The 24,440-nt window shown below is 43.7% G+C and overlaps 1 protein-coding gene across 2 annotated transcripts in view; it reads right to left on the reverse strand.

The window, feature by feature from the left end:
* Positions 1-203: 203 nt before the first annotated feature.
* PGAP2 (post-GPI attachment to proteins 2) overlaps positions 204-24,440 on the reverse strand; it is a 336,523-nt gene continuing 312,286 nt past the window's right edge. For both annotated transcript variants that reach the window (XM_044073404.1, XM_044073403.1), the window contains exon 6: positions 204-1,432. In XM_044073404.1, coding sequence (XP_043929339.1) covers positions 1,302-1,432 — 131 coding nt within the window. In that variant the 3' untranslated portion in view covers positions 204-1,301. The remainder of the gene's footprint in view (positions 1,433-24,440) is intronic.

Genomic DNA, 24,440 nt, shown 5'->3' on the forward strand with positions numbered 1-24,440 from the left:
AACTTTCAGAAAAGTTTCTGGGATATCAGAATATTTATTGGCTACTAAAGGTCGGATAATTCATGACTCAGGGGGAGGTGTTATTGAGTTAAGAAATAATAAGCTTATAATGGCTTCAGCGTTCGATCTACATTTAAGTACAAGAAGTATTTTAATGCTTAATTACATTTTAAAAATGTTTAAAATACAAAAATGAGCAATAATTCCCACTTTAAATGTGCTTTTATCATTTAAATGCATTACAAGTTTCTCTTTGCTACAGAACAGCTTTAGACAGAAACAAAAGTATTAAGTGCATTTAATGGTGGACTTTTTAGTTTTGGTCTGTGTTCTTACAGGGTTTGGTCTGAAGGATGCTCATTATGGAACCTGGATATCATACTGACCCAGTTTTAATGAAATGAACACCAGGCTTGTGTCTCTAGCACTGACCCAGTCACACAAGGACCTATGATCTAGTCTGCTGACACTGGCTGCAAAAAAGTCAACCCAAAAGTTGTAGTTATATGTAAACATGAAACAGGTCATAATCTTTTATCTAACCACCTTACTAGTTAAACAAGTCTGTTTAAATATACACTTGTGCATTAGAAGAAAAATATCTTCATAATATAGCATACAACCACCAGATATCAAAAACGGTGTAAAATTACATAGCAAAAAGTGTCCAGAGGTTTCCAAATAATTATAAACCCCCTCCCACAATCCTACACCTGTAGTAACAACATGGCACTGTTACAATGCATAAAACCCAGCACCTGAATGCAATTTCTACATTTAGATGGAAAATGTCAGTTTACACGTTAACCGTGTTAACAAAATAAGCAACTGTACCCAGAAAGCAAAAGCACCGATGTTTACGGATAAAAACGTTACCGACTACTGATACCATCCTTGCTCTTGGGGCATATTCTGTTCTTAGAGACAGATATCAGCATTCTTATACAGGAAGGACCAGCAGCTGCAGGTCCCACCACGTCTAGTTCACAAACTGTATCTTCAGTTGGATCATCCAGTGTTAAATTAAAAACAAACAGAACATTTAAAAATATGCACCACGTTAGTAATGAGAGGTGCATTATGTGTTGGAAGTTCTTTAAATATTCCAACTGTCCTTCCCATCCATTACCACCCTTCTGGTTGAAATACAGAGGTTCTGTCTTACAGACAGCTGTGATCATTTTTGTGTGTCTTTCATTTTTGACTTGAGACAACTTTCTTTTTCAGTCTTTCTTCCCATAATTCCAAGATGCTGGAGGTTTGATTGTCCTTTGCAGTTGTTCTTGAGTACAAGGTGTCCATTAAAAGCGTTTGTCTTCAAGAACAGAGCTAACGATCAGTTCTTTATTGCTGAAGTCCCAATAAGCAGTCATGTGGAAAGCCATGTTGGAGAGAACTACCAAGTACTCCAGGAAGGCAAACAGAGTGTAAACTGCAGGCACAGAAGGAAATAAATGGTGAAAAACAACAGCAGAGCTAATGTTCAAATTCACACAGATGTAAATTGCTAGTAATACTGCAACACTGCTACACAAGTACATACCTTTTCCTCTATGTCACAAGTTCAGCAATAAAAATGCAGTCTCTTTTGAGGTGACAGGAATGAAATTAGCTAGATTATACAGCCAACTGTATTCAGAGCCAAGAAAACACTCTCAGCTGTTAACCATGTCCCCACAACAATTCTAACCCAGGATTCTCCTAATAACTTTAAGGGCTTCAGCCTCCACAACCCCATATAACCACACTACACAGTTATACTTGACACAGCACCTGGGGGAAAATGTCAGAGCTGCTAAGGAAACTAAATTCACGGATGGAGTTCTGCTGGTGTGAACAGCATCCAGACAGCTAGGTAAGTATATCCGAGACATAAGGGAGAACATTTTCTGTGTAATCTCGTCCTACCTGGGATGCAGTACAGGGCACTACAGATGCCCCCAAATGCCAGACTATGTACAAAGTTATGATGTAAGGTGGGATAGGACAGGCTACTGGCCTTAATTAGATAACCAATTATTATGCACCCCAAAACCCTGAGCTGAAACTTGCAACTGCCCACTTTCAAATCAAATATCATATATGAATACAGATAAGGATGATGCTTGCCTTAGCTCTCTAAGTAACCTACTCCATATTCTTGTTATATCGCTACAAAATGATAAACCACTTGCAGCTCCAGAATCCTCTACTAGAAAAAGGTCATAATTTTTTGAGCTACATGACTAGCAGATATAATCAATCAATTTGAAAGGTCTTCCCTTTGATTTTATTTTTTAAGATTCATAAATTCATTTACTTACAGCTAGTCTAAAAATACTGAAAATAAGTTAAGCCTCTTCAGATGTCCATAACAACTCAAGGTATTACATGCTCATATAAGTTTTATGCAGAATCAATACTGCCTCACATTAAAGCAGAGTTAGCTGGGTAGCTGCAGAAACTTGCATTATTACCAGCAATTAAATCTAAACAATGGTACCATTAATTTTTCATCCCTAGAAGAGGCAAGACCGAAAATCGCGATAATTTTCATATAACTATCAGATGCATTAACTGTAAAACCAAATTTAACATCAGTAATGTCTCTAAATCCTTATATGTTGCTACATGCTCAAAACAACAGCTATTAACAGCATATCGTACATCCAAACAGAATCCACGGAAAGGAGAATCAGCCAACAAAAAGTGATGATAAATGAAAACGAAGACTTTTATTTGACCACAAATCCAAGTAAATCAAGCGCTTTCGCCTGGTTAATACCAGGCTTTATCAAGATAAAAAGGAAACAGTGTAACATGGATTTAAATGTAACACTTGTAGTCACATGATATATTCATTACTTAATCTAATAAACAGTTAAAAAGACATTGTTCAAAAAAACATTTGAGAGAGTTTTTTAAAAATATAAATTAAATGTTCCTTATTGAATAAGAACATTACGTAATGTATAACATTTTTTTTATAAAGCTGTAAATATTAGAATTAACTATAAATGTTTATAATAAATGTAATAAAATAAATTTAGAAGTTATGTACTCACCATAACGTTCCATCTGAGTAGGTGACTTCATTTGGATGCAACCTGTGGGTATCGGATCCGACCTCGGATCCGAGCCAGCATTTCAAAAGCTTAGGATCCGAGCTCCTAGCTCCTCCCTCTACCCATAATCCCCTGCCAAGCCCTAACTGACCTTAGATTGAGTTTGCCTAGTGAATACTAGTATAAAAAGTATCTGAACACAGGAATAAACTCTTACTCTATATAGGTCAGGGGGATGGTTGCACCCAAATGAAGTCACCTACTCAGATGGAACGTTATGGTGAGTACATAACTTCTAAATCTGAAGTAGGCAGACTTCATTTGTCTGCAACCTGTGGGACAGAGTCCCCAGCTACCTAAATCTTGGGCGGCCGTCATGGAAGGATGTTCCGGAGCACCGCTGAGCCAAAGGATGCTCTCCCCCTGGAAACAACATCCACCTTATAATGAGAAATGAAGGTATGAGACGAGGCCCAAGTGGCTGCTGCACAGATATCAACCAATGGCACTCGGGACTTAAAAGCGGCTGAAGTGGAAACTGCCCTAGTAGAGTGAGCTGTAACCCTCTGAGGAGCAGGCCTACCTGAAGTGTCATAAGCCTGCAAAATACAATTAGCAATCCATCTCGACAGTGTGACTTTGGAGACTGCTTTACCCATAGCAAATTTAGCAAAGGAGATGAACAGTTGATCTGATTGTCTATGACCAGCCGTTCTGTGGATGTAGAAGTGCAATTGTCTATGAACATCTAAGGAATGCAGCTTATATTCTCCTTTGTTTTTATAGTTGGGGAAAAAAACAGGTAAACTGATTGATTGATTAATATTAGATTCCGAAGAAACTTTTGGAAGAAAAGATGGATTGGTCCTGAGGCACACCCTATCGGGAAAAAAGGAAAGGTAAGGCGGTTTGACGCATAGAGCCTGGAGTTCCGACACTCTTCTGGCTGATGTGATGGCTACCAGGAAGGCAGTCTTCCAGGAAAGGTACTTTAGATCTACAGAAGCTGCAGGCTCAAAGGGGGGAGCAGTAAGGGCCTGTAGTACTAAGGATAGGTCCCAAGGTGGCACAGCTTCTTTGACCGGTGGCCTCAACAGAAAAACTCCTTTAAGAAAGGTCTTGCAAAGTTTTGCAGTCATGAGGGGAGCTGACTCATGACCCACATGATAATGGGAAATCGCTGCCATTTGTACCTTTACCGTGGAAGAACTGGCCCCCTGATGAAAGAGGTCTGTTAAGAAGTCCAGTACCGCCGACATTGGTGCCGAAAAAGGATCAACATTGTTCTGAATCGCCCAAATAGAAAACCTTTTCCATTTGCTCGCAAACCTTCCTAGGGGAAGGTTTATGAGCCGCCACTAAAATGGCCTTGACAGGTGACGAGATACCGGGAGTCCTAATCAAGGATGGAACTGGAGCAGCCAAGCTGCCAATCTCAAGGTGTGTAGATTCGGAATCGGGAGTCCTTGAGGATGGGAAATGAGATCCGGGACCGGATCCAGAATCCAGGGTGGATTCACTTTGTGAGACCATACATAAGGGAACCAAGGCTGACGAGGCCAGAACGGGGCAATGAGAATCATTCTGCTCCCCAAACTGTTGGCTTTCTGCAAGAGCCTCTGCATTAGAGGTAGTGGAGGATAGGCATAAAGGAGACCGGGAGGCCAAGCATGCACCAGTGCGTCTCGGGATTCCCAGGTAGGGGAAGCAGAGCGAAGAAACTGTCGCATTTGGCGTTTGAGTGAGAAGCAAAAAGATCGCAACAGGGTTGCCCCCAGACGGCAAAAATCTTCTTCGCTACCAGAGGATTGAGAGACCATTCGTGAGGGGAAAGAATGGTGCGACTGAGCTTGTCCGCAAGGATGTTGGACCTTCCCGGAATGTGCGTTGCTACAAGAAAGCGTTTGGTGGAAATTGCCCATTCCCAGACTCTCATGGCCTCTCGACAAAGGGGATAGGACCTGGTTCCCCCCTGTTTGTTGATGTGCCAGACTACCGACATGTCTGTCTGGATCGCAATAGTCCCTGTAGGAAGAAGGCTGTGAAGTGCTTGCAACGCTAGGAGCACCGCCCTCATCTCCAGGACATTTATATGCAACGAGGTCTCTGAATTGTTCCACGTGCCTTGGACAATCTTGCCCGCAGAATGCCCCCCCACCCGAGGCGAGAAGCGTCCGTAGTCACCGTGGCTAGGGGGAATGTTGCACAAAAGGGTCTCCCTGCTAGAAGCTCCGGAGACTGGAGCCACCAAAACAGGGAGTCCCTGCATGCCTTGCTGATCGCTATCGGGCTGTTGAGAGAGGAGTACAGCGGAGACCACTGGACCTGTTGGGTCCATTGAAGAACCTGCATGTGTAAGCGAGCATGGAGAAGAAGTGGAATAGCTGCTGCCATTGAACCCAGGGCCCTCAGGACCGAAGCCGCCATAGGAAACGGTTGCAGGACTGCTGTGATATGACACCTCAGGCTGGACAGTCGATCTGGAGTGAGGAAGGCCCGCATTGATCTTGTGTCCAACCTTCCTCCTATGAAATCTATAAGCTGTGTGGGGTGCAGTAAAGATTTTTCCAAGTTTATGGTGATGCCCAGCCTTGGGGCTATAAGGAGGAAATAGTCCCTGGCTGAGCACAGTAGATGCCTTGATGATGCCGTGAGGAGCCAGTCGTCCAGGTACGGAAAGACCTGTAATCCCTGGAGTCTCAGGTGGGCCGCTACTACCACTAGTACCTTGGTGAACACCCTGGGGGCAGAGGTGAGACCAAAGGGGAGGACCCTGAACTGGTAGTGGCTGGCTCCCAGCTGGAAGTGAAGGAACCTCCTGGACCGTCTGTCCATCCGAATGTGGTAGTACGCGTCCTTGAGGTCAATAGACCACATCCAATCGTTCTCCCGCAAAAGGGGGAGTATAGATTGTAGAGTGACCATCCGGAACTTTTGCTTGGTTACAGACAGGTTCAGCAGGGAAAGGTCTAAGATCGGTCTTAAGTCCCCCGTTTTCTTTGGCACCAAGAAGAACCTGGAGTAAAACCCTGATCCGGTCTGATCTCGGGGGACGCGCTGGATGGCTCTTTTTTCTAACAGCTGCTCGATTTCGACAGCTGCTGCCTCCCTTTGGTCGGGTGGTACATCGGGGAGGCTGCGGGATCTGGGGATTTTGCTCAGGGGAATGGCATAACCTCTGGATATCACACGAAGCACCCAACGGTCTGATGTGATTGACTCCCAAGAAGTCAGGTGCCGCGAAAAACGCCCCCTGACTGCCTCCAGAGATGGACAGCCGGGCAACCCTTCAGGGCTGTTGCGTGGGTCTGTCAGAGAAAGGTTCTCTGGACCCAAAGTTCCTAGGAGCCCCTCTGCCTCTAGGACGGCGACCTCCCTGTCCTCCTCTGCCACGGAAGGACTGGTTATCCGGAGCAGGTTGGGACTGCTGCGACTTCCGGAACCACATCTTCTTCTGTCCCTTTTGGTTCTTCGAGAAGGACCTCTGGGGAGATGAGAAGCGGACTCCGACGGCAGACAGCGTCTTCCCGTCCTTCTCGCTCTGGACTAACGTTTCGCGAACGGCTTTGCCAAACAAGGCAGAACCATCAAAGGGGGCATTCGCGAAGGTCGCTTTGAAGGGCTCAGCAAAGTCACAGTGGCGGAGCCAGGCCTGACGCCTCATGACGAGGCCCGCTCCACTAGCTCTAGCGGCTCCCTCAGTTGCATGAGAAAGTAGCCGCATAGAAGTATTAGAAACTGATCTGAGAGTGGCCATTCGGGTGGAGTACACGTGCTTGTCCTCCGCCGACATGGACTCTGGGGGAGATGCCGCGTACTCTTTAATCAGGTCCCGCTGCATCCTGATAACATGTGCCATGTAGTTCAGCGCTCTCAAAGAGAAGGTTGCTGAACTAAAAGCTTGCTTCCCAATGCGATCCATCGAGCGGGACTCTTTGCTCGGAGGATGCATAGAGGGACTTTCCTGGGCTAATTCCCTCTTTGTGGCTGCGGCCATCATCATAGCATCTACCGGGGGGCCCTTGCTCCAATGAGTGCGGTCCGCCGGTGGGCTCAGGATTCGATCCGGACGCTTGGGGACAGGCTCAACGGTGTCCGGTTCCTTCCATGCTCTGGTGGAAATAAGGTCCACCAGAGGATCGGCAGGAGGGGACACCCAAGAGGTAGATGGGCCCACCTCGAATGCCTCCAAGAACACAGACTCGTCTGAGGATGCCTTGGGGGCAGACCCCCCCCCCCCCGATTCTAAGCATCTCCATAATGTCTCCAAAGGAGACGTCTTCCGGGGGTGACCTTGGGGAGCCCTCCCCTTCATCCAAGTCTGTGTCTTCGGTAGTGGACTCAGGGGAGTCCACGTGTCTCCTTTTACACTTACGCTTCCGAGGCACTTCCTCGGGGGGAGTGTCCGAGAAGTCCTCTTCAGCAGCCAGATGTTCCAAAGGAACTACTTGGGACATCGAGGCGGGCTGTCCCTGGGACCGGCTGATGGGAGCCTGGCCCAGCTGCAAGGGAGTGCGGGGTGGAGCCGCGGCAGGGACCGGGGATCCGGTAGTCCTCAACAGTGCCCTTTCCACTACGTCGAAAGCCGAGGGAGAGCCGGCCTCTCTAAGCCCCGAGAGCCGACCCCCACTCGGATCCGAAGCACAGATCGGAGCCGAAGCCGAGTCCGTCGGATCCGAGAGACCGGTGCGCTCCGACCTAGACAGAGCCGAAGACACACCAGCTCCCTCGGATCCGAGGCTAGGCCCTCGGCTCCGAGAGGTCGGGTCCGAAGTACCCGAAGCACTCAAGGGATGGATCGGATCCGAGGTGCACCGACCGATCGGATCCAACTCTGCCCGGCTCCGACAGCTCCGAACCCGGGAGACGGGTCGGAGAAGGAGCCAAGGGGGGAAAAATGGGGTCGAAGCCCCTCCCGGTTGGGGGGGGCTAAGAGCACTCCCATTTGCATCTGGGCCTGGATGAAACGCCTCATCATCCGGTCCATGTCTGCCTCTGACATAGAGAATGTGGATCTAGATGAGGCCACCGAAGCAGACCTAGAGAGCCGCCTCTGAGACCTCACTGAAGGGCTAGCCTCCTCCTCTTCAGGCCCAGAAGAGAACCGAGGGGAGTGGAGCCGAGGAGGAGGAGATCTAGAAGACATAGGAGAGGCCCGCTTGGACGGAGGGGCCGAGCTTGAGGTCTCGGCCCTCCGTTTGTGGTGCCTATCCTTGTGTCTCTCCTTCTGTCTCTCTTTCTCCCTAATGGTCTCCCTCTCCTCCGGCTTTTTGGTGGGAGGTTGAGTCCCTGCCGAGGAAGGGGAGACCGCAGCACTCAAAGAAGGCTGCTGGCTAGCAGGGGCAGAGGCCGAAGCCGCATCTGGAGGGAGAAGTCCTGCCAGAACAAGCTTTGACCTCCGCTCCCTTAAAGCTCGGGGGTTGAACCCTGCACGTATGGTACAACCAGATGACAGGTGTTCAACCCCCAAGCATTTAATGCACCGAGTGTGGCCATCAGCTGGGGATAGCTTGTGGCCACACTTGGTACATTTTGAGAAAATTGCCTTAGGATTTTCTGCCATACTAATCCCTAGGCCTAACACACACAGTTGACACAAACACACCAAAACTACGCAAACCCGAGAAAAAAATTACAAAGGTAAAGAGAGGAAAGCCTAACGCACACACTCAAACTGAGTAGAGAGTAAAATTTAAAGATTTTTTAGTCAAAACTTATCTTCACAATTTAAACTGCCAGGAGCTCAAGGAGTCCGTTGCTACATGAAACGCGGCAAATGAAATCTGAGGTCAGTTAGGGCTTGGCAGGGGATTATGGGTAGAGGGAGGAGCTAGGAGCTCGGATCCTAAGCTTTTGAAATGCCGGCTCGGATCCGAGGTTGGATCCGATACCCACAGGTTGCAGACAAATGAAGTCTGCCTACTTCAGATATATACTTATAACACATAATGAAGTTATTTTAAACCCATCATTTAGTTCTGGTTATAACCTAGCCTTCCTAAGCCTGAGCACACTAGTGATGTCGATGCTCTCATTCAAGCCAGGGGGCCTTCCAGCATTCAATCTAAGTTGCCATAGGAGCTCTCTGTACTCAAGACGTGCCTCCCAATCCCCCCCCCCCCGGCATCTTGTGTCACCTGTTCAAGTACAACAAATTTAAGCTGCATGTTGGGACAGGCAGTAAGATGCTTATAAAAGGCGTTGGTTTCCTTCTTCTTGGAGATGTCATATACATGCTCATAAATTCTTTTTCTTAAGGGTCTCTCCGTCTTCCCAATATAAAACTGGGACATTGGGTACATAATCCTAAATATACAACGCCTTTAGTCCCACAATTGTAATAACCATCCGAGTCAAACCTGAAATTCCTAGATGGGATGTATAAGGAACTGTCGTTGAATATAAATGCACACTGTTTGCATGCTTCGCACTTGTATGTACCCAGTCTACCAGAATGAACTCTATGTTCTATGTATTGTTTTCTTTCAAATAACCCTTTTAAATTAACATCTCTCCTTTTCACAAAAATGGGACACTTCTGTATTATATTCTAAAAATCTTCATGAAGTGTTAAAACAGGCCAGTGTTTCAACACCGTTTGTTCCACCTGCTGGGAATCTTTAGAAAATGTGTAAATGAAACTATTATGGATATCAAATAAATCAGGTTGCTCACTTTGCTCAACCACCTGCAAACCTCTACCCAACAACGGAAAGTATTTGTGTTCTCTGTTTTCAGTGTCCTCTTGAGCCAATTAATTAACTAGAGAAGCAGGGTAACCTCTTTCGAAAAAAAGATTTTTTTAAAAATTCACTTCATCAAAGAAATATTCATTAGTGCTAGACATCCTGGATGCACGGATGAATTGGCCTTTAATAATGCCTTTCTTTTGATGGAAAGGGTGGCCGCTGTCAAAATTCAGGTAAGAATTAGAAAAAGTGGCCTTCCTATAAAGTTTAGACTGGAAATTCTGACTATCATGGTCCTTGAGCAGCGTCACATCAAGATAATTTAATTCTTCATTACTAACGGTGTAAGTAAAAGATAGAAATTGTGTGGTGGAATTAATGTAACTCATAAAATCCAAAAGATGGCTCGGAGTCCCATCCCACAACAAACAGATGTCATCAAGGTACCGTTTGTAATGCACTATGTGCTGAACCCAATGAGTAGCAAAAATAAAATTCTTTTCCCAGTGGTATAGCACAATGTTAGCGTATAGTGAGGCGCAGGATGCACCCATCGCTACACCCTTCTTTTGCCTAAAGGTTTCACCGTTGAAATATATGAAATTATTTTGGAGTACAATCTCCATAAACTCAACCAACAAACTAATGATGCTAGAACCAAGGCCAGATTGAGAAACCAGGATCTCATTAAGCCGGTCTAAACCAGTGGAATGCTAGAAAACAAATCCACAACATCTATAGTAACCATCAGACCACCAGGTTTACTGAAATTACATTCAATACCTCTAAGGAAATCCCAGGAATCCTTGCAAATGTAATGCAAAGTAGAGGCAATTTTTTTAGTAGTATAGTCAATAAACTTGCCCAGGGGTTCTGTAATACCACCTGCACCTGAAACAATGGGTCTGAACTTCAAAGGGTCCAGTCCTTTGTGGGTCTTAGGTATCCCAAAGATCACCGGAATTCTGGGTTTGTTAAAATACAGGTAGTTGTATAACTTCTCGTTAATTGCACTTTGCAGCAAATGGTCAAACAGTGAAAAATTAAAGCCCCCTGGCTTGAATGAGAGTATCAACATCACTATTGTGCTCAGGCTTAGGAAGGCTAGGTTATAACCAAAACTAAATGATGGGTTTAAAATAACTTCATTAGGTTTATAAGTATATATTTATTTTATTACATTTATTATAAACATTTATAGTTAATTCTTATATTTACAGCTTTATAAAATTTTTTATACATTAAGTAATGTTCTTATTCAATAAGGAACCTTTAATTTATATTTTTAAAAAATTCTCTCAAATGTTTTTTTGAACAATGTCTTTTTAACTGTTTATTAGATTAAGTAATGAATATATCATGTGACTACAAGTGTTACATTTAAATCCATGTTACACTGTTTCCTTTTTATCTTGATAAAGCCTGGTATTAACCAGGCGAAAGCGCTTGATTTACTTGGTTTTGTGGTCAAATAAAAGTCTTCGTTTTCATTTACCATCACTTTTTGTTGGCTGATTCTCCTTTCCGTGGATTCTGTTTGGATTTATTATTTTTGGACTTTTGAGCATATCGTACATACCTATTAACATTACCACAATGCATTACTAAAACTTGAACCCACTACTAAAATGTCTGTGTATATAGTTTAAGATAACCTTGCAAGGTTCTGCAATCTTAAACATATAAAATGACACAGTCAATTTTGCAGTCATTTGTAAATTTAAAACCAGACTCAAGAATTTCCATCATTTGTTTGCAAAACAAACTCAGTAAGAAAGGACACAGTAGGAATGTCTGAGGTATTTTACTGTTTAGATCTTTCAACAGATATGGTCTGGGATTCAGAAAGGTTATTACTGGTGGTAAGTCAGTCTCTTTTTATTTCTATAGATCGCTCCATTACAGTGCTTTTTGTCACTGCCAGTAACCATTTCCTATTCAGAGATCGCTCCATTACAGTGCTTTTTGTCACTGTCAGTAACCATTTCCTATTCAGAGATCGCCCCATTACAGTGCTTTTTGTCACTGTCAGTAACCATTTCCTATTCAGAGATCGCTCCATTACACTGCTTTTATCACTGTCAATACCCATTTCCCATTCAGAGATCGCCCCCATTACAGAGCTTTTTGTCACTGTCAGTAACTATTTCGCAATCAGAGATCACCCCCATTAGAGTGCTTTTTATCACTGTCCGTAACCATTTTCTATTCAGAGATCGCCCCATTACAGTGCTTTTCAGTAACCATTTCTCATTCAGAGATCGTTCCATTACAGTGCTTTTTATCACTGTCCGTAACCATTTCCTATTCACAGACTGCCTCCATTACAGTGTTTTTTATCATTGTCAGTAACCATTTCCAATTCAGAGGTCGCCCCCATTACAGTGCTTTTTACACTGTCAGTAACCATTTCCCATTCAGAGATCGCCCCCCCATTACAGTGCTTTTTATCACTTTCAGTAACCATTTCCCATTCAGAGATCGCCCCCATTACAGTGCTTTTTATCACGGTCAGTAACCATTTCCTATTCAGAGACTGCCCCTAATACAGTGCTTTTTGTCACTGTCAGTAACCATTTCCTATTCAGAGATTGCCCCTATTACAGTGCTTTTTATCACTGTCAGTAACCATTTCTCATTCAGAGACTGCCCCCATTACAGTGCTTTTTATCACCGTCTGTAACCATTTCTTATTCAGAGACTGCCCCCATTACAGTTCTTTTTATCATGGTCAGTAAAGTACAGTTTTGTACCTACCATAAATGTAGATGTCCGAGAGGTATGCATCTGCAGTCCTAACATATGGGTTGTCCTGCCTCAGGCAGCCCTACGGTCGGCCGGATTCCAAAGTCTGGGTCTGGCCTCGGCTGATGTCGCACTTCACCCGACGTCATAGCTGCTGTGAATTGGGTATAAAGGCATCAGCCGACGCCATTTTCCTCAGCGTTTCTTGCCCCAGATGCCAGGTGCCCTCTAGGAAGGCTAAATTTGGATAAATGCAAATGATTCCAAACAGTAGAGAGCAAACAAAAATAACATGTATATACATATATACAAACAAATACACCATAATAGATTCCCCCAGCTAGCTACAAGATGGGCAAATACCCTAGGAGTACCTCAGAGGGGAAGGAGGGTGGGTAATCCTGACTGCAGATGCATACCTCTCGGACATCTACATTTATGGTAGGTACAAAACTGTACTATGTCCTTCAAGGATGCATCTGCAGTCCTAACATATGGGTAGAATACCATAGCCAAACTGGGGGAGGAGGCACTAAAAAGATTATGGTGTAGTTAAGATCCCTTGCAAAACAGCGGTTGCAAAACCTGCTCGGGATCTGGAGTATAAAGGTAGATTATAATGCTTGGCAAATGTATGCACGGAGCTCCAAGTAGCAGCCTCTAGAATGTCTTTGGTAGCCACTCCTCGTAAGAAAGCTGTAGTAGTGGCTGTAGCTCTTGTGGAGTGAGGTCTGATGTTTTCTGGAGTTGTCTTTCCATGAAAAGAGTAACAAAATCTAATGCAATTTTCTATCCATTTTGATATTGTCTGTTTTGAAATTGCTTTTCCTTCCATTCCTGTTGCATATGCTACCAGAAGCTGGTCAGTTTTTCTATTGGTCTTGGTTCTGTCCAGATAGTAGTGCAACTGCCTGTGCACATCCAAGGTATGTAGTAGTCTTTCCCCTCTGTTCTGTGGGTTGGGGAAGAATGTTGGTAGGTGTATTGCTTGGTTCAATGATACCCTGGTTGGTTCTCAAGGATACTCTATCCTGATGGAAGATAAGGAAGGGCTGTACTGCCATTAATGCCTGTAATTCAGAAACCCTTCTTGCTGAAGTGATTGCAAGCAGGAAAGCAGTTTTCCAAGATAAGAACTGTAACTCTGCTGTTGCTGCTGGCTCGAAAGGAGGAAGTGTTAACTTTTCCAGGACAAAGTTGAGGTCCCATGTAGGCAAAGGTGGCTTCCTTGGAGGCTTTACATTTTTAATTCCTCTCAGAAACTGCCTCAGCAGAGGATGAGAGAAGACTGGAGGATCCATGTTGTATTTTGCTGAAATTGCTGATGCATGAATCTTAATGGAGGAGTAAGACAGGCCATTGTGGAAAAGGTCTGCTAAGTATTCCAGGATGTTAGCTATGTTTGGTAATGATACACTTTCTCCTTTTGCTGTACTCCAAATGAGGTATCTTTTCCATTTGGCTGAGTAAGCCTCCCTTGTGGAGGGTCTGCGAGCCTCCAGTATAATGTCTTTATCCCTCTGGGATAATTCTGGGTTATTTTCTTTTATATAATATTCCAGGCAGCCAGCTGTAGTGTTTTCAAGTTTGGATGTAGGGTCTTGAAGTTGTTCTGTGTTAGCAGTAAAGGAACTAGAGGTAGGGGCCATGCGTGTGTCCGAGCCATACTTCTCAGTAACGGGTACCAATGCTGCCTCGGCCAGTCTGGAGCTATCAGGATGATCCTTGGGCGATCTTCTTTGATCTTTAGTAGCACTTTGTGCATCAAAGGAAGGGGTGGGAATGCATATGCTGTCAGGTTTTCCCAACTGAAGGAGAGGGAGTCCACTTTCCAAGCTAGTGGGTGGAATGTCCTTGTGCAGAATTTCCTCAATTGGTGGTTGAGTGGGGATGCGAACAGGTCTATTTCTGGTAGTCCCCATTTCTTTGCAATGGATTTGAAGATGTCTGGATGCAGCATCCATTCGTGGGCATCCGTGGTAGTTCTGCTTAAGGTGTCTGCTAGAATATTTTCTTTTCCTGGCACAAATTTGGCCTGGAGTTGAATGTCGAGGTTCAGAGCTACATTCCACAGGTCCATTGCCATCCGGCATAGAGGATATGAATGCGTGCCTCCTTGTTTGTTGATATACCACATGACTGTGGTGTTGTCCGTCCTTATCAGCAAATGACCCTGTTGAAGAAACGGTCTGAATGTCTGGATTGCCTGTTTCACTGCCAGCATCTCCATTTGATTTATGTGTAGGTTCAGCTGGTCTTGTGTCCATAGGCCTTGTATACAGTTGTCCACCATGTGTGCCCCCCAGCCAAGGTCCGAGGCGTCCGTGGTGATAGTCTGGCTTGGATGCGGTTTGTGGAAGGGCAGTCCTCTGTTCAACAGACAGGCCTGAGCCCACCACAGGAATTCTTGCTTCAGGCATGGAATTATTGGAATCTGAACTTCTAGGCTGCGTTTGTGTTGAGACCATATATTCCTTAGGTACCATTGCAACTTCCTCATATGCAGCCTGGCATGTGGAACCAATATTATGCAGGATGCCATGTAACCCAGGGCTTGTAGGACTTTCCTTGCTGTAAGCTGGTTCTGTGTTGTCAATGCCCATAAATACAGTGGTAGTTGCTTTTGTTTTTCTGCTGTGAGAAATGCCATCTGATTTGAAGTGTCCAGTTCTGCACCCAAGAATGTTATCCTCTCGGATGGTAACAGTCTTGACTTTTTCATGTTGACTGTGTATCCCAGGGCTTGTAGCAGTTGTATAACCTTTTCCAAATCTTGTGTTAATTTGGTCTTGTTGTCCGCTTGTATGAGGCAGTCGTCCAGGTATGGATAAATCTGAATTCCCTGAAGCCTGCAATGAGCAATTACTGATGCCAGGCATTTCGTGAATACTCTGGGCGCTGTAGATAAGCCAAAGGGCAATGCTGAGAATTGATAATGCTCTGATCCTGCAAGAAATCGGAGGTATCTTCTGCAATCTGGTCGTATAGGGACGTGCAGGTATGCCTCCTTGAGATCTAGAGTCACCAGCCAAGACTCCTTGCCCAGCATGGGAAGAAGTTGCTGTAGGGTCAGCATTTTGAATTTTGGAACAATGAGAAAAGTGTTCAGAGCGGACAGGTCGAGAATAGGCCTCCATTGGTTTTCTTTTCTTGGTACCAGGAAAAGTCTGGAGTAAAATCCTTGCCCTTGTTCCATTGGTGGTACCCTTTCTATAGCTCTCATTCTTAGTAAGTGGTTGATTTGTCCTAGAGCGTTTGTTTTTTGGTTTGGTGGTAGGTTTGGCATTCCTCTCTTTTTTGGTAGAGTGTGGAAGTGAAACCTGTAGCCTTTGTCTATTGTCTGTAAAATCCATTTGTCTCCTGTAATGTAATGCCAGTTTTCGGAAAATAATGCTAGCTTTCTGCCTAAGGGTGCTTCCAATTGTTCCCTGGTAGGCGGTATCAGAGCCAAGTCATTGTGTGTGTCCTGTTGAAGTGGAAGTAGTTGGATCTGTGGCAGTACTTCTCTGGTTGTTAGGCTGCCACTGACGTCCCCTGTAGGCCCCTCTGGATTGACCTCTGCCTCTTGGGCGTCTATTTCGGCCTCTCTGTGCTCTGGAGGTATCTGGAAAGGACCAAGTCTTCGTAGGCCAATTTCTGCTAAACCTCGGAGGTTGGACCTGTAAGAAATCCTTGACTGTTTGAACAGATTTTGCTTTTTCTTCCACCTTCTTTAGCACTTGCTGTGCAGGGGAACCAAACAAACTTTGTTTCTCCATGGAAGCATCTAGGAGCCTTGACTTGACATGGTCTGGTAAGGTTTGCTCTTTTAACCATGCATGCCTTCTGATCACGGTTCCAGTCATGGCTGACCTAAAGGAAGCCTCCAGTGCATCATAGCCGCATTTTAAAGAATGATTACTGACCTGCTGAGTGTTATGTACCAAATCCTGAAGGGACTTACGGTCTGTAGGTTCAGGAGAGGACAGTTTTTTATTTAGCTGGTCTAACAAGAATTCCTGATACTGGATCATGTGGAATTGGCAGTTTAAGGCCCTAGCCGAAAGAGTAGCAGAAGTGTAAACTTTTTTTACCCCATCTCTCTAACGCTCTAGATTCTCTTTCAGAGGGGAGGGGGTTTTTGGCAGAGGCAGCTGCTACAGCTTTGGGGCCCTGAGAAATGGTTTCAGGATCTGCAATAGGAGCCTTATACAAGTGAAAGTGTGTGTCTGGGACCCTGTAATATCTGTCGGGTTTGGCAGGGGCCGGGGGAAGTGAGTCAGGAGTAGTACAGGCATCATTAAAGGCATCATCCACAACTGTTAGTACTGGAGGAATGGCTAAAGGCCTATGCTGTGGTAAATGTAAGAAGGTCCTAAGCCTTTTCCTTGAATCTGAGTAATCCTGGCCCTGCCATTGAAAATGCTCTCTCATAGCATGCAAGGTTTCCCCAAAAGAAAATTCCTCAGGAGGAGAGGCAGAAGGAATGGAGTCTTCTGCATCAGAATCCCCATATGGAGAATAAGGGCCTTCTGGAGGATTTAAATTTTCTGACTCATCCGAGGAGTAGTCAGTGGATACTGGATCGGGGGGCTCTGCTCTGGGCCTTTTCTCTGGAGGGGGTTGAGAGGCCCTGTCTGGGTGAGGATGGGATCCCCTGATCAAGGAAATGAGATCCTCAGCCAGGCTAAGCATTTGGGAACTAGAAGTAGGCCTGTGTGGGGCTTTAGCAGGCAAGGCCTTAGAAGTTTTAGCTGCTTTAGCCCTGGAAAAAGCCTTGATGGACATAGATGCAGGGGGCCTAGCAGCTCCACGTGCAGGAGTAGATATGTCTAAAGGAATAGTATCTGATAAATCCTGGGTGCCTGCTACAGCAGGAGAAATCTCAGTAGCAGATTCAGCCATGCAGTGTGAGGCCTCGGCTGTCGGAGGTAAGCTTTCGGCCGAAGGAAGAACCGAGGACTCGGTTTCAGCCGAAACAGAGACACTCGCGGTAGGCTTAACCGTGGTTTCGGCCGAAACCGCGGACCGCGAGTGTCGGTCCTTTTCCTTACGCTTTTTAGCTAGTTGCGAAGTCGGAGTCTCCGACGGCATTTTGTAAGCAAAAGCGGGACCAAAAAACTCCTCCGCAAACTCCGACCGACGTCTAAGTGCCCGTCGGTTGAAGGAAGCACAGGCTAGACAAGCTGATACGTCGTGGTCTGGGCCTAAGCAAGGAAGGCAGTAAGAGTGGAAATCCTTATGAGGTATTTGTTTCCCACAAGTTACACAATTATTTACTTTTTCTGACATCGGCTGAGGCAAGAAAGAGTCCCCAACGGGGTACTTAGCTTTTTTGAAGTCTTCGGTAGTAGTAATCTCTGGATCTGACCGACCGGCACTTGCGAACAGCTTCTGCTTCGGGCACCGCGCGGCAAGAAAGACTGAGGAAAATGGCGTTGGCTGATGCCTTTATACCCAATTCACAGCAGCTATGACGTCGGGTGAAGTGCGACATCAGCCGAGGCCAGACCCAGACTTTGGAATCCGGCCGACCGAAGGGCTGCCTGAGGCAGGACAACCCATATGTTAGGACTGCAGATGCATCCTTGAAGGACATCCATTTCCCATTCAGAGATCGACCCAATTACAGTGCTTTTTGTCACTGTCAGTAACCATTTCCCATTCAAAGATCGCCCCATTACAGTGCTTTTTGTCACTGTCAGTAACCATTTCCCATTCAGCGATCGCCCTATTACAGTGCTTTTTGTCACTGTCAGTAACCATTTGCTATTCAGAGATCGTCCCCATTACAGTGCTTTTTGTAACTGTCAGTAACCCTTTCCCATTCAGAGATGGCCCCATTACAGTGCTTTTTGTCACTGTCACTAACCATTTCCTATTCAGAGATCGCCCCCATTACAGTGCTTTTTATCACTGTCAGTAACCATTTCTCGTTCAGAGATCGCCCCCATTACAGTGCTTTTTATCACTGTCAGTAACCATTTCCTATTCAGAAATCGCCCCCAATACAGTGCTTTTTGTCACCGTCAGTAACCATTTCCTATTCAGAGATCACTCCATTACAGTGCTTTTATCACTGTCCGTAACCATTTCCCATTCAGAGATCGCCCCATTACAGTGCTTTTCATCACTGAGAGTAACCATTTCCCATTCAGAGATCGCTCCCATTACAGTGCTTTTTATCACTGTCAGTAACCATTTTCCATTCAGAGATCGCACCATTACAGTGCTTTTTGTCAATGTCAGTAACCATTTCCCATTCGAGATCGCCCCATTACAGTGCTTTTTGTCACTGTCAGTAACTATTTCTCATTCAGAGATCGCTCCATTACAGTGCTTTTTGTCACTGTCAGTAACCATTTCCTCTTCAGAGATTGCTCCCATTACAGTGCTTTTATCACGGTCAGTAACCATTTCCTATTCAAAGATCGCCCCATTACAGTGCTTTCTGTCACTGTCAGTAACCATTTCTCATTCAGAGATCGTCCCCATTACAGTGCTTTTTGTCACTGTCAGTAACCATTTCCTATTAAGAGATCGCCCCCATTACAGTGCTTTTTATTACTGTCGGTAACAATTTCTCATTCAGAGATCGCCCCATTACAGTGCTTTTTATCACTGTCCGTAACCATTTCCCATTCGAGATCGCCCCATTACAGTGCTTTTTGTCACTGTCAGTAACTATTTCTCATTCAGAGATCGCTCCATTACAGTGCTTTTTGTCACTGTCAGTAACCATTTCCTCTTCAGAGATTGCTCCCATTACAGTGCTTTTATCACGGTCAGTAACCATTTCCTATTCAAAGATCGCCCCATTACAGTGCTTTTTACTACTGTCGGTAACAATTTCTCATTCAGAGATTGCCCCATTACAGTGCTTTTTATCACTGTCCGTAACCATTTCCCATTCAGAGATCGCCCCATTACAGTGCTTTTTGTCACTGTCAGTAACCATTTCCCATTCAGAGATCGCCCCCATTACAGTACTTTACTTTGAAGTGGTGCAGCACCATGGTGGGCTGCCTCCGTGGCCTACCGCAACTGCCAATGAGGCATTCTGGGGGAACAGTCTATGCTAATCAGTCAAGTGCTCTCCCCTAGAAATTAATTCAGCCCAAAATTTGCATTCGCTCATTACTTTCAATACGAGAGATCGTATTAGACGTAAATGCTGTGGAGGTTAGCTGATAGATTAGTTTTGACATCAATCAGGTACACAACTCTCATTCAGAGTTTTGTTAAACAGAAAACTCATCACTGAAGTTAAACAGGAAAATACCAAGAATTCCATCATGCCTGCAAAAGCAGTTACATTTAATCTTAGTAGATGCCTCATTAAGAACACCTTTTGATATTCTCAATTACTAAGAGTTCCTCTGTAGTAAACATAACAGCAAAAACCATTACTATATCTGAAATGGTTGTTAAATGCTGGCTAACTGAGATGAAACCCACAATCTATTTCTATGATTAAATCATTTGCTAATGGTCTTCATATGAATCACTGTCGCAGAAGTACTGACTACAGATCTGCTGCAGAAGACTCAATGTCTTTTCTGACTTCCAGAGTTTATCATCCTTTATATTTCCAGCCAGATGCAAACCTACCATTGTGGTGTGTCAAGAGGTTCTCAGTGTACAACAAGCATGCACCTGCACCAGCTTCAGGTTTTTCTTGTCACAGTACTAGCAACGTGAAGAACTGTATACCTGTATCGAACGCTAAGCATTTTTAGCCTGTTCCACAGCTTGAGGGGAGAATGGAAGATCAGGATTCTGAGAAATCTTAAGTCTCCACCATCCGATTTCCCTTTTTACTACCCTAGGAACTGTAATTTAAAAAAAAATGGGTGTTGATACTGGTACCAATGAAATTTGAGATACCATTGTATTTTTATCATGTGGAGTCTTGCAAAAGTTATTACAGGTATCATGGAAGCTATGAGACCGAAAATCCTGAGGTATTCCCCGGTTGACACAGTCATCTGAGTGGAAAACCCCTGGAATAGATCTAAATATACGTTTACTTTTTACTGTAGAAAAAAACTCTGTACTGAGGAATCAAACATGCACCCCAGTAACACAATTCGTGTGAGAGAGTCAAAAAAAAAAACGTTTGGATGTTCTCTTGCAATTCCAGCCTGTGATTGACATCTCTTTCCCAAGACAGAGATTCCTGACACTTTGAAAAAGATTCTTGAAAGAAAAGCAAGTCATCTAAATATGAAAATATACCCTTGTAGCCTACAATGAGCTATAACTGGAGCACACTTTGTGAGCACTCTTGGTGCAGTGGATAGTCAAAAGGGTAAAGGGAGAGAACTGATACTGTAATCAAGACACACAAAACCTGAAGAAACTCCTGAACTCTGGATGAATAGGAATGTGATGATATGCATGTTTTAAATCTAAGGTTACAAAAAATAGTCAAATGAGGTAGAAGGGGTAAACAAGCTGTGAAATTATAGCATTTCAAACTTTGACACTATCACAGACTGGTTTATGAAAGAAAGATCCAGAACTGGTCTCCAGGAATTTTCTTTCTTTGGCACAAGAAACAGTTTTTTTATATAAACGCCTTTATTAAATTATCACTTAAAACAGACACACATACAGGAACAGAAAACAAACCATATTAACATTTTCAATTTGTACATATTATACATTAGACATTTTCTTTTTTTACAACAATCTTTTAGTCCAACATTACATAAAATCACTCAGTTTCTGCCCTCTCTTAAACCGGACTTCTCCTCCCAAGCATTATTTTGCAAGTATTTTTCCCACAAATTCCATTTATTTCTATGTAATTTGCTCCTTCCCTTTTCTAAAGCTTCCACTTCCACTTCCTTTTAACAGATCTATTTGTCCAATACAGTTGGTTTACATTTTGATCAGCATTTTCTAGTACTTTCTTTTTTGGCAGCCAACATATCCTGTGTCCCAGCTCAAAAGAATAATTTCCTTACTTACGTAAACGTAAAGGTGGTGGAGTGGCAATTCTCTTTAAGAACCATCTTAACATCTCCACCCTCCCAGCCTGTCCAACCCAGGATGTTAGAGCTGAAGCCATCATCACTAAACTCCAATTAAATGCACAAAAAGCCCTTTACATCATCTGTATGTATATACCTCCAGGCAACAATATACCCATCTTAGAAGACTTTCTCAGTTGGGTTTCCACTAACTACCCCCAAGAAACTATAATTCTGGGTGACTTTAATATAGACTGGAATACTATTAATAGTGAAAACCCCTCCTGTCATATAAACCTACATGGTTTTACTCAATCTATTACCACTACAACAAGGCTTAATAAACCAAGTAAGAAACAGAGTATCTTAGACTGGATACTCATAAACAAAGCCAATGTCTCATACAAAGTAGGAACAATGCCCAATGACCTTAGTGACCACTGCCTAACCTTTATCTCTAGAGAAAAGACTGACTATCAAAACCTCCCTAACACTAGAATAATACGCTCTACCAAACACTTTAAAACTTACTCATTTCAAAATGATCTCAAAACATGCAACTGGAACCTCTTGAAATCACTTCCTCTTAATGAAGCAGTATCATTCTTCAACTCAACCTTCCTTTCCATTTTGAATAAACATGCCCCTGAACGCTCTATTAGAATGAAGTCTAATATAGCCCCATGGCTCTCTAAGGAAACAAAGAAATTAATTCATACTAAAAATAAAATTTGGGCCAAATGGAGATACCATAGAATCAGCTCTGATTTTCTTCACTTTTGCCAACTTAGGAATCTTACAAAAAAAGCTATAATCTCTGACAAAAAAAACTACTACTGTGAACTTCAAGAAACCCATTTTAATAAACCCAAACAATTCTGGTCTTCTGTAACAAACTCCTTTCACCTGGAACATCAAAAACTCCCTCCCCTCTAAACGCAGACCCAGATACCCCTAACCATACTGCAAACACTTTCAATTCCTTTTTTATAGAAACCATTCAATCTCTTGCTAGACAACTGAACACCAATAACTTTTACCCTCCAAATAATCCAATTGACTCTCCCCACAACTTCACTCTTCATCCTATCTCTACCTCTTTCATCTACAAGCTTATTCTCAAACTGAAACCCTGCACCCCCTCTGCTGACAAACTCCCTTCTCTCTTTCTTCAAAAGGCTGCTAAACAGATTGCATACCCAATATCTATACTCATTAATAGGACGATCCAAGAGGGAACCATACCAGATATATGGAAAGTCTCTCACATTATCCCACTACACAAAGGTGGAAGCTCTATTGATTACACTAACTATAGACCTATTGCTCTTCTCTCACCTCTAGCTAAGATAATGGAGAAATGTATCCATCAACAACTTGTTCAGTATCTCTCTTTACACAACATTATAGCCAACTGTCAACATGGCTTTAGACCTCACCATAGCACCTCCACTGCCCTCCTTTCCTTTGTTGATACTATTAACAACTATCGTAACTCCAATCTTTTCTCCGCTGCTCTCTTCATTGACCTCTCTAAAGCCTTTGACAAGGTGAACCACTCTTCCCTCATTAATATCCTTCAATCCCTCTCATTTGATAACCTGGCTATTAAATGGTTTACTTCTTATCTAAGCAACAGACAACAAGCCGTTCTTTGGGACAACCATATCTCTTCCTTATTGCCTGTTTCTATTGGAGTACCACAGGGCTCCATTCTTGGGCCACTTCTCTTCTCCCTTTACATAAACGATCTTAACACTGTAATCCCTCAAGCTACCTGCATCCAATACGCTGACTCAACTATTATCTGTTCAGCATCTACCTCCTCAGAGCTACTCTCACTAACTCAAACTACCTTCAACACTATAGAAACCTGGTTTACTAGACGGTACCTCCTCCTCAATGCTAAAAAAACTAAACTGCTCCTTTTCACTCCTACCACTCGAGCCTCCCCATTAAACTTCAACATCTTGTCAAATGACACCACTGTCATCTCTCCTGACCTGACAACAAAACTACTAGGAGTAACCATTGATAACAATCTCACTTTTGATCAACATACTAACAACATCATCAAAACAGTTAACAAAAAAATAGGATCATTATACCGTATTAAGCCATTTCTCACACCTACTACCAGGGCTACTATCGCCCACTCCCATCTGATATCTACTCTCTTTTACGCATCACCTATTTTCACTAACCTTAAGAAGGCTAACCTAAATAAACTAGCAGTTTGCTACAATAGCATTGCCCGCTTTGCCACCGGTAACCCTTTCAGAACACATCACTGTCATAACCTAAAACTCCTAGGCTAGCTAGAGCTACAAAACTGTCTTATGATCTCACAACTTACTATTGCCCACAAGATACTTTACCAACCTGATAACACCCCTATACTCTCTAATCTTTTAATCCCTTATAGTAATCTTACCTCCCTTCGATCTTCTTCTAAACTCATGACCAAATCTGTAAAATCTCATAACTTAGCTGGTGACTCTCTGTTCACTAATACTGTAGGTAGGACATGGAATCTACTACCCACAGATATTACTCTAATCACCTCCTTACCACTCTTCAAACAAAAAATCAAACTGTACTTCCAAAATCACTGGCTTTGTTCCTGTAGGACTCCTGACTAACCTTTTTATTCCCCCCTACTCTACCTTAACTATTTACTGTCTTATTAGCTACACATACATTTACTTTTTTTCTTGCCCTGTTGCTCTCCTCTTATAGGTTCATAGGTTCATACTAGGCTATCTGCCCAAGGGCATTTATAAGCCTAGCCCATAGTTATTTGGCTTTCGCCACCCCTTTAGTTTGAATAAAACTATGCCTATTATTTAGCTGTGCCTCTGTCAAGCAGTGACATTGAAGTAATCCCTGGGGTATATCTGCGATCCCCCATGCTCTGACTCACTCCTCCTTTCTCTCCCCTGCCCTCATTTCCATCTTCTTTTTTCTTCCCCTTCTAGACTTTTGTTTCTCTCTCTTCTCCTCTC

Source organism: Protopterus annectens, chromosome 5.part1 (genome assembly GCF_019279795.1).
Source record: "Protopterus annectens isolate FY-2018-M chromosome 5.part1, PAN1.0, whole genome shotgun sequence".
In the NCBI taxonomy this organism is placed as follows: domain Eukaryota; kingdom Metazoa; phylum Chordata; order Ceratodontiformes; family Protopteridae; genus Protopterus; species Protopterus annectens.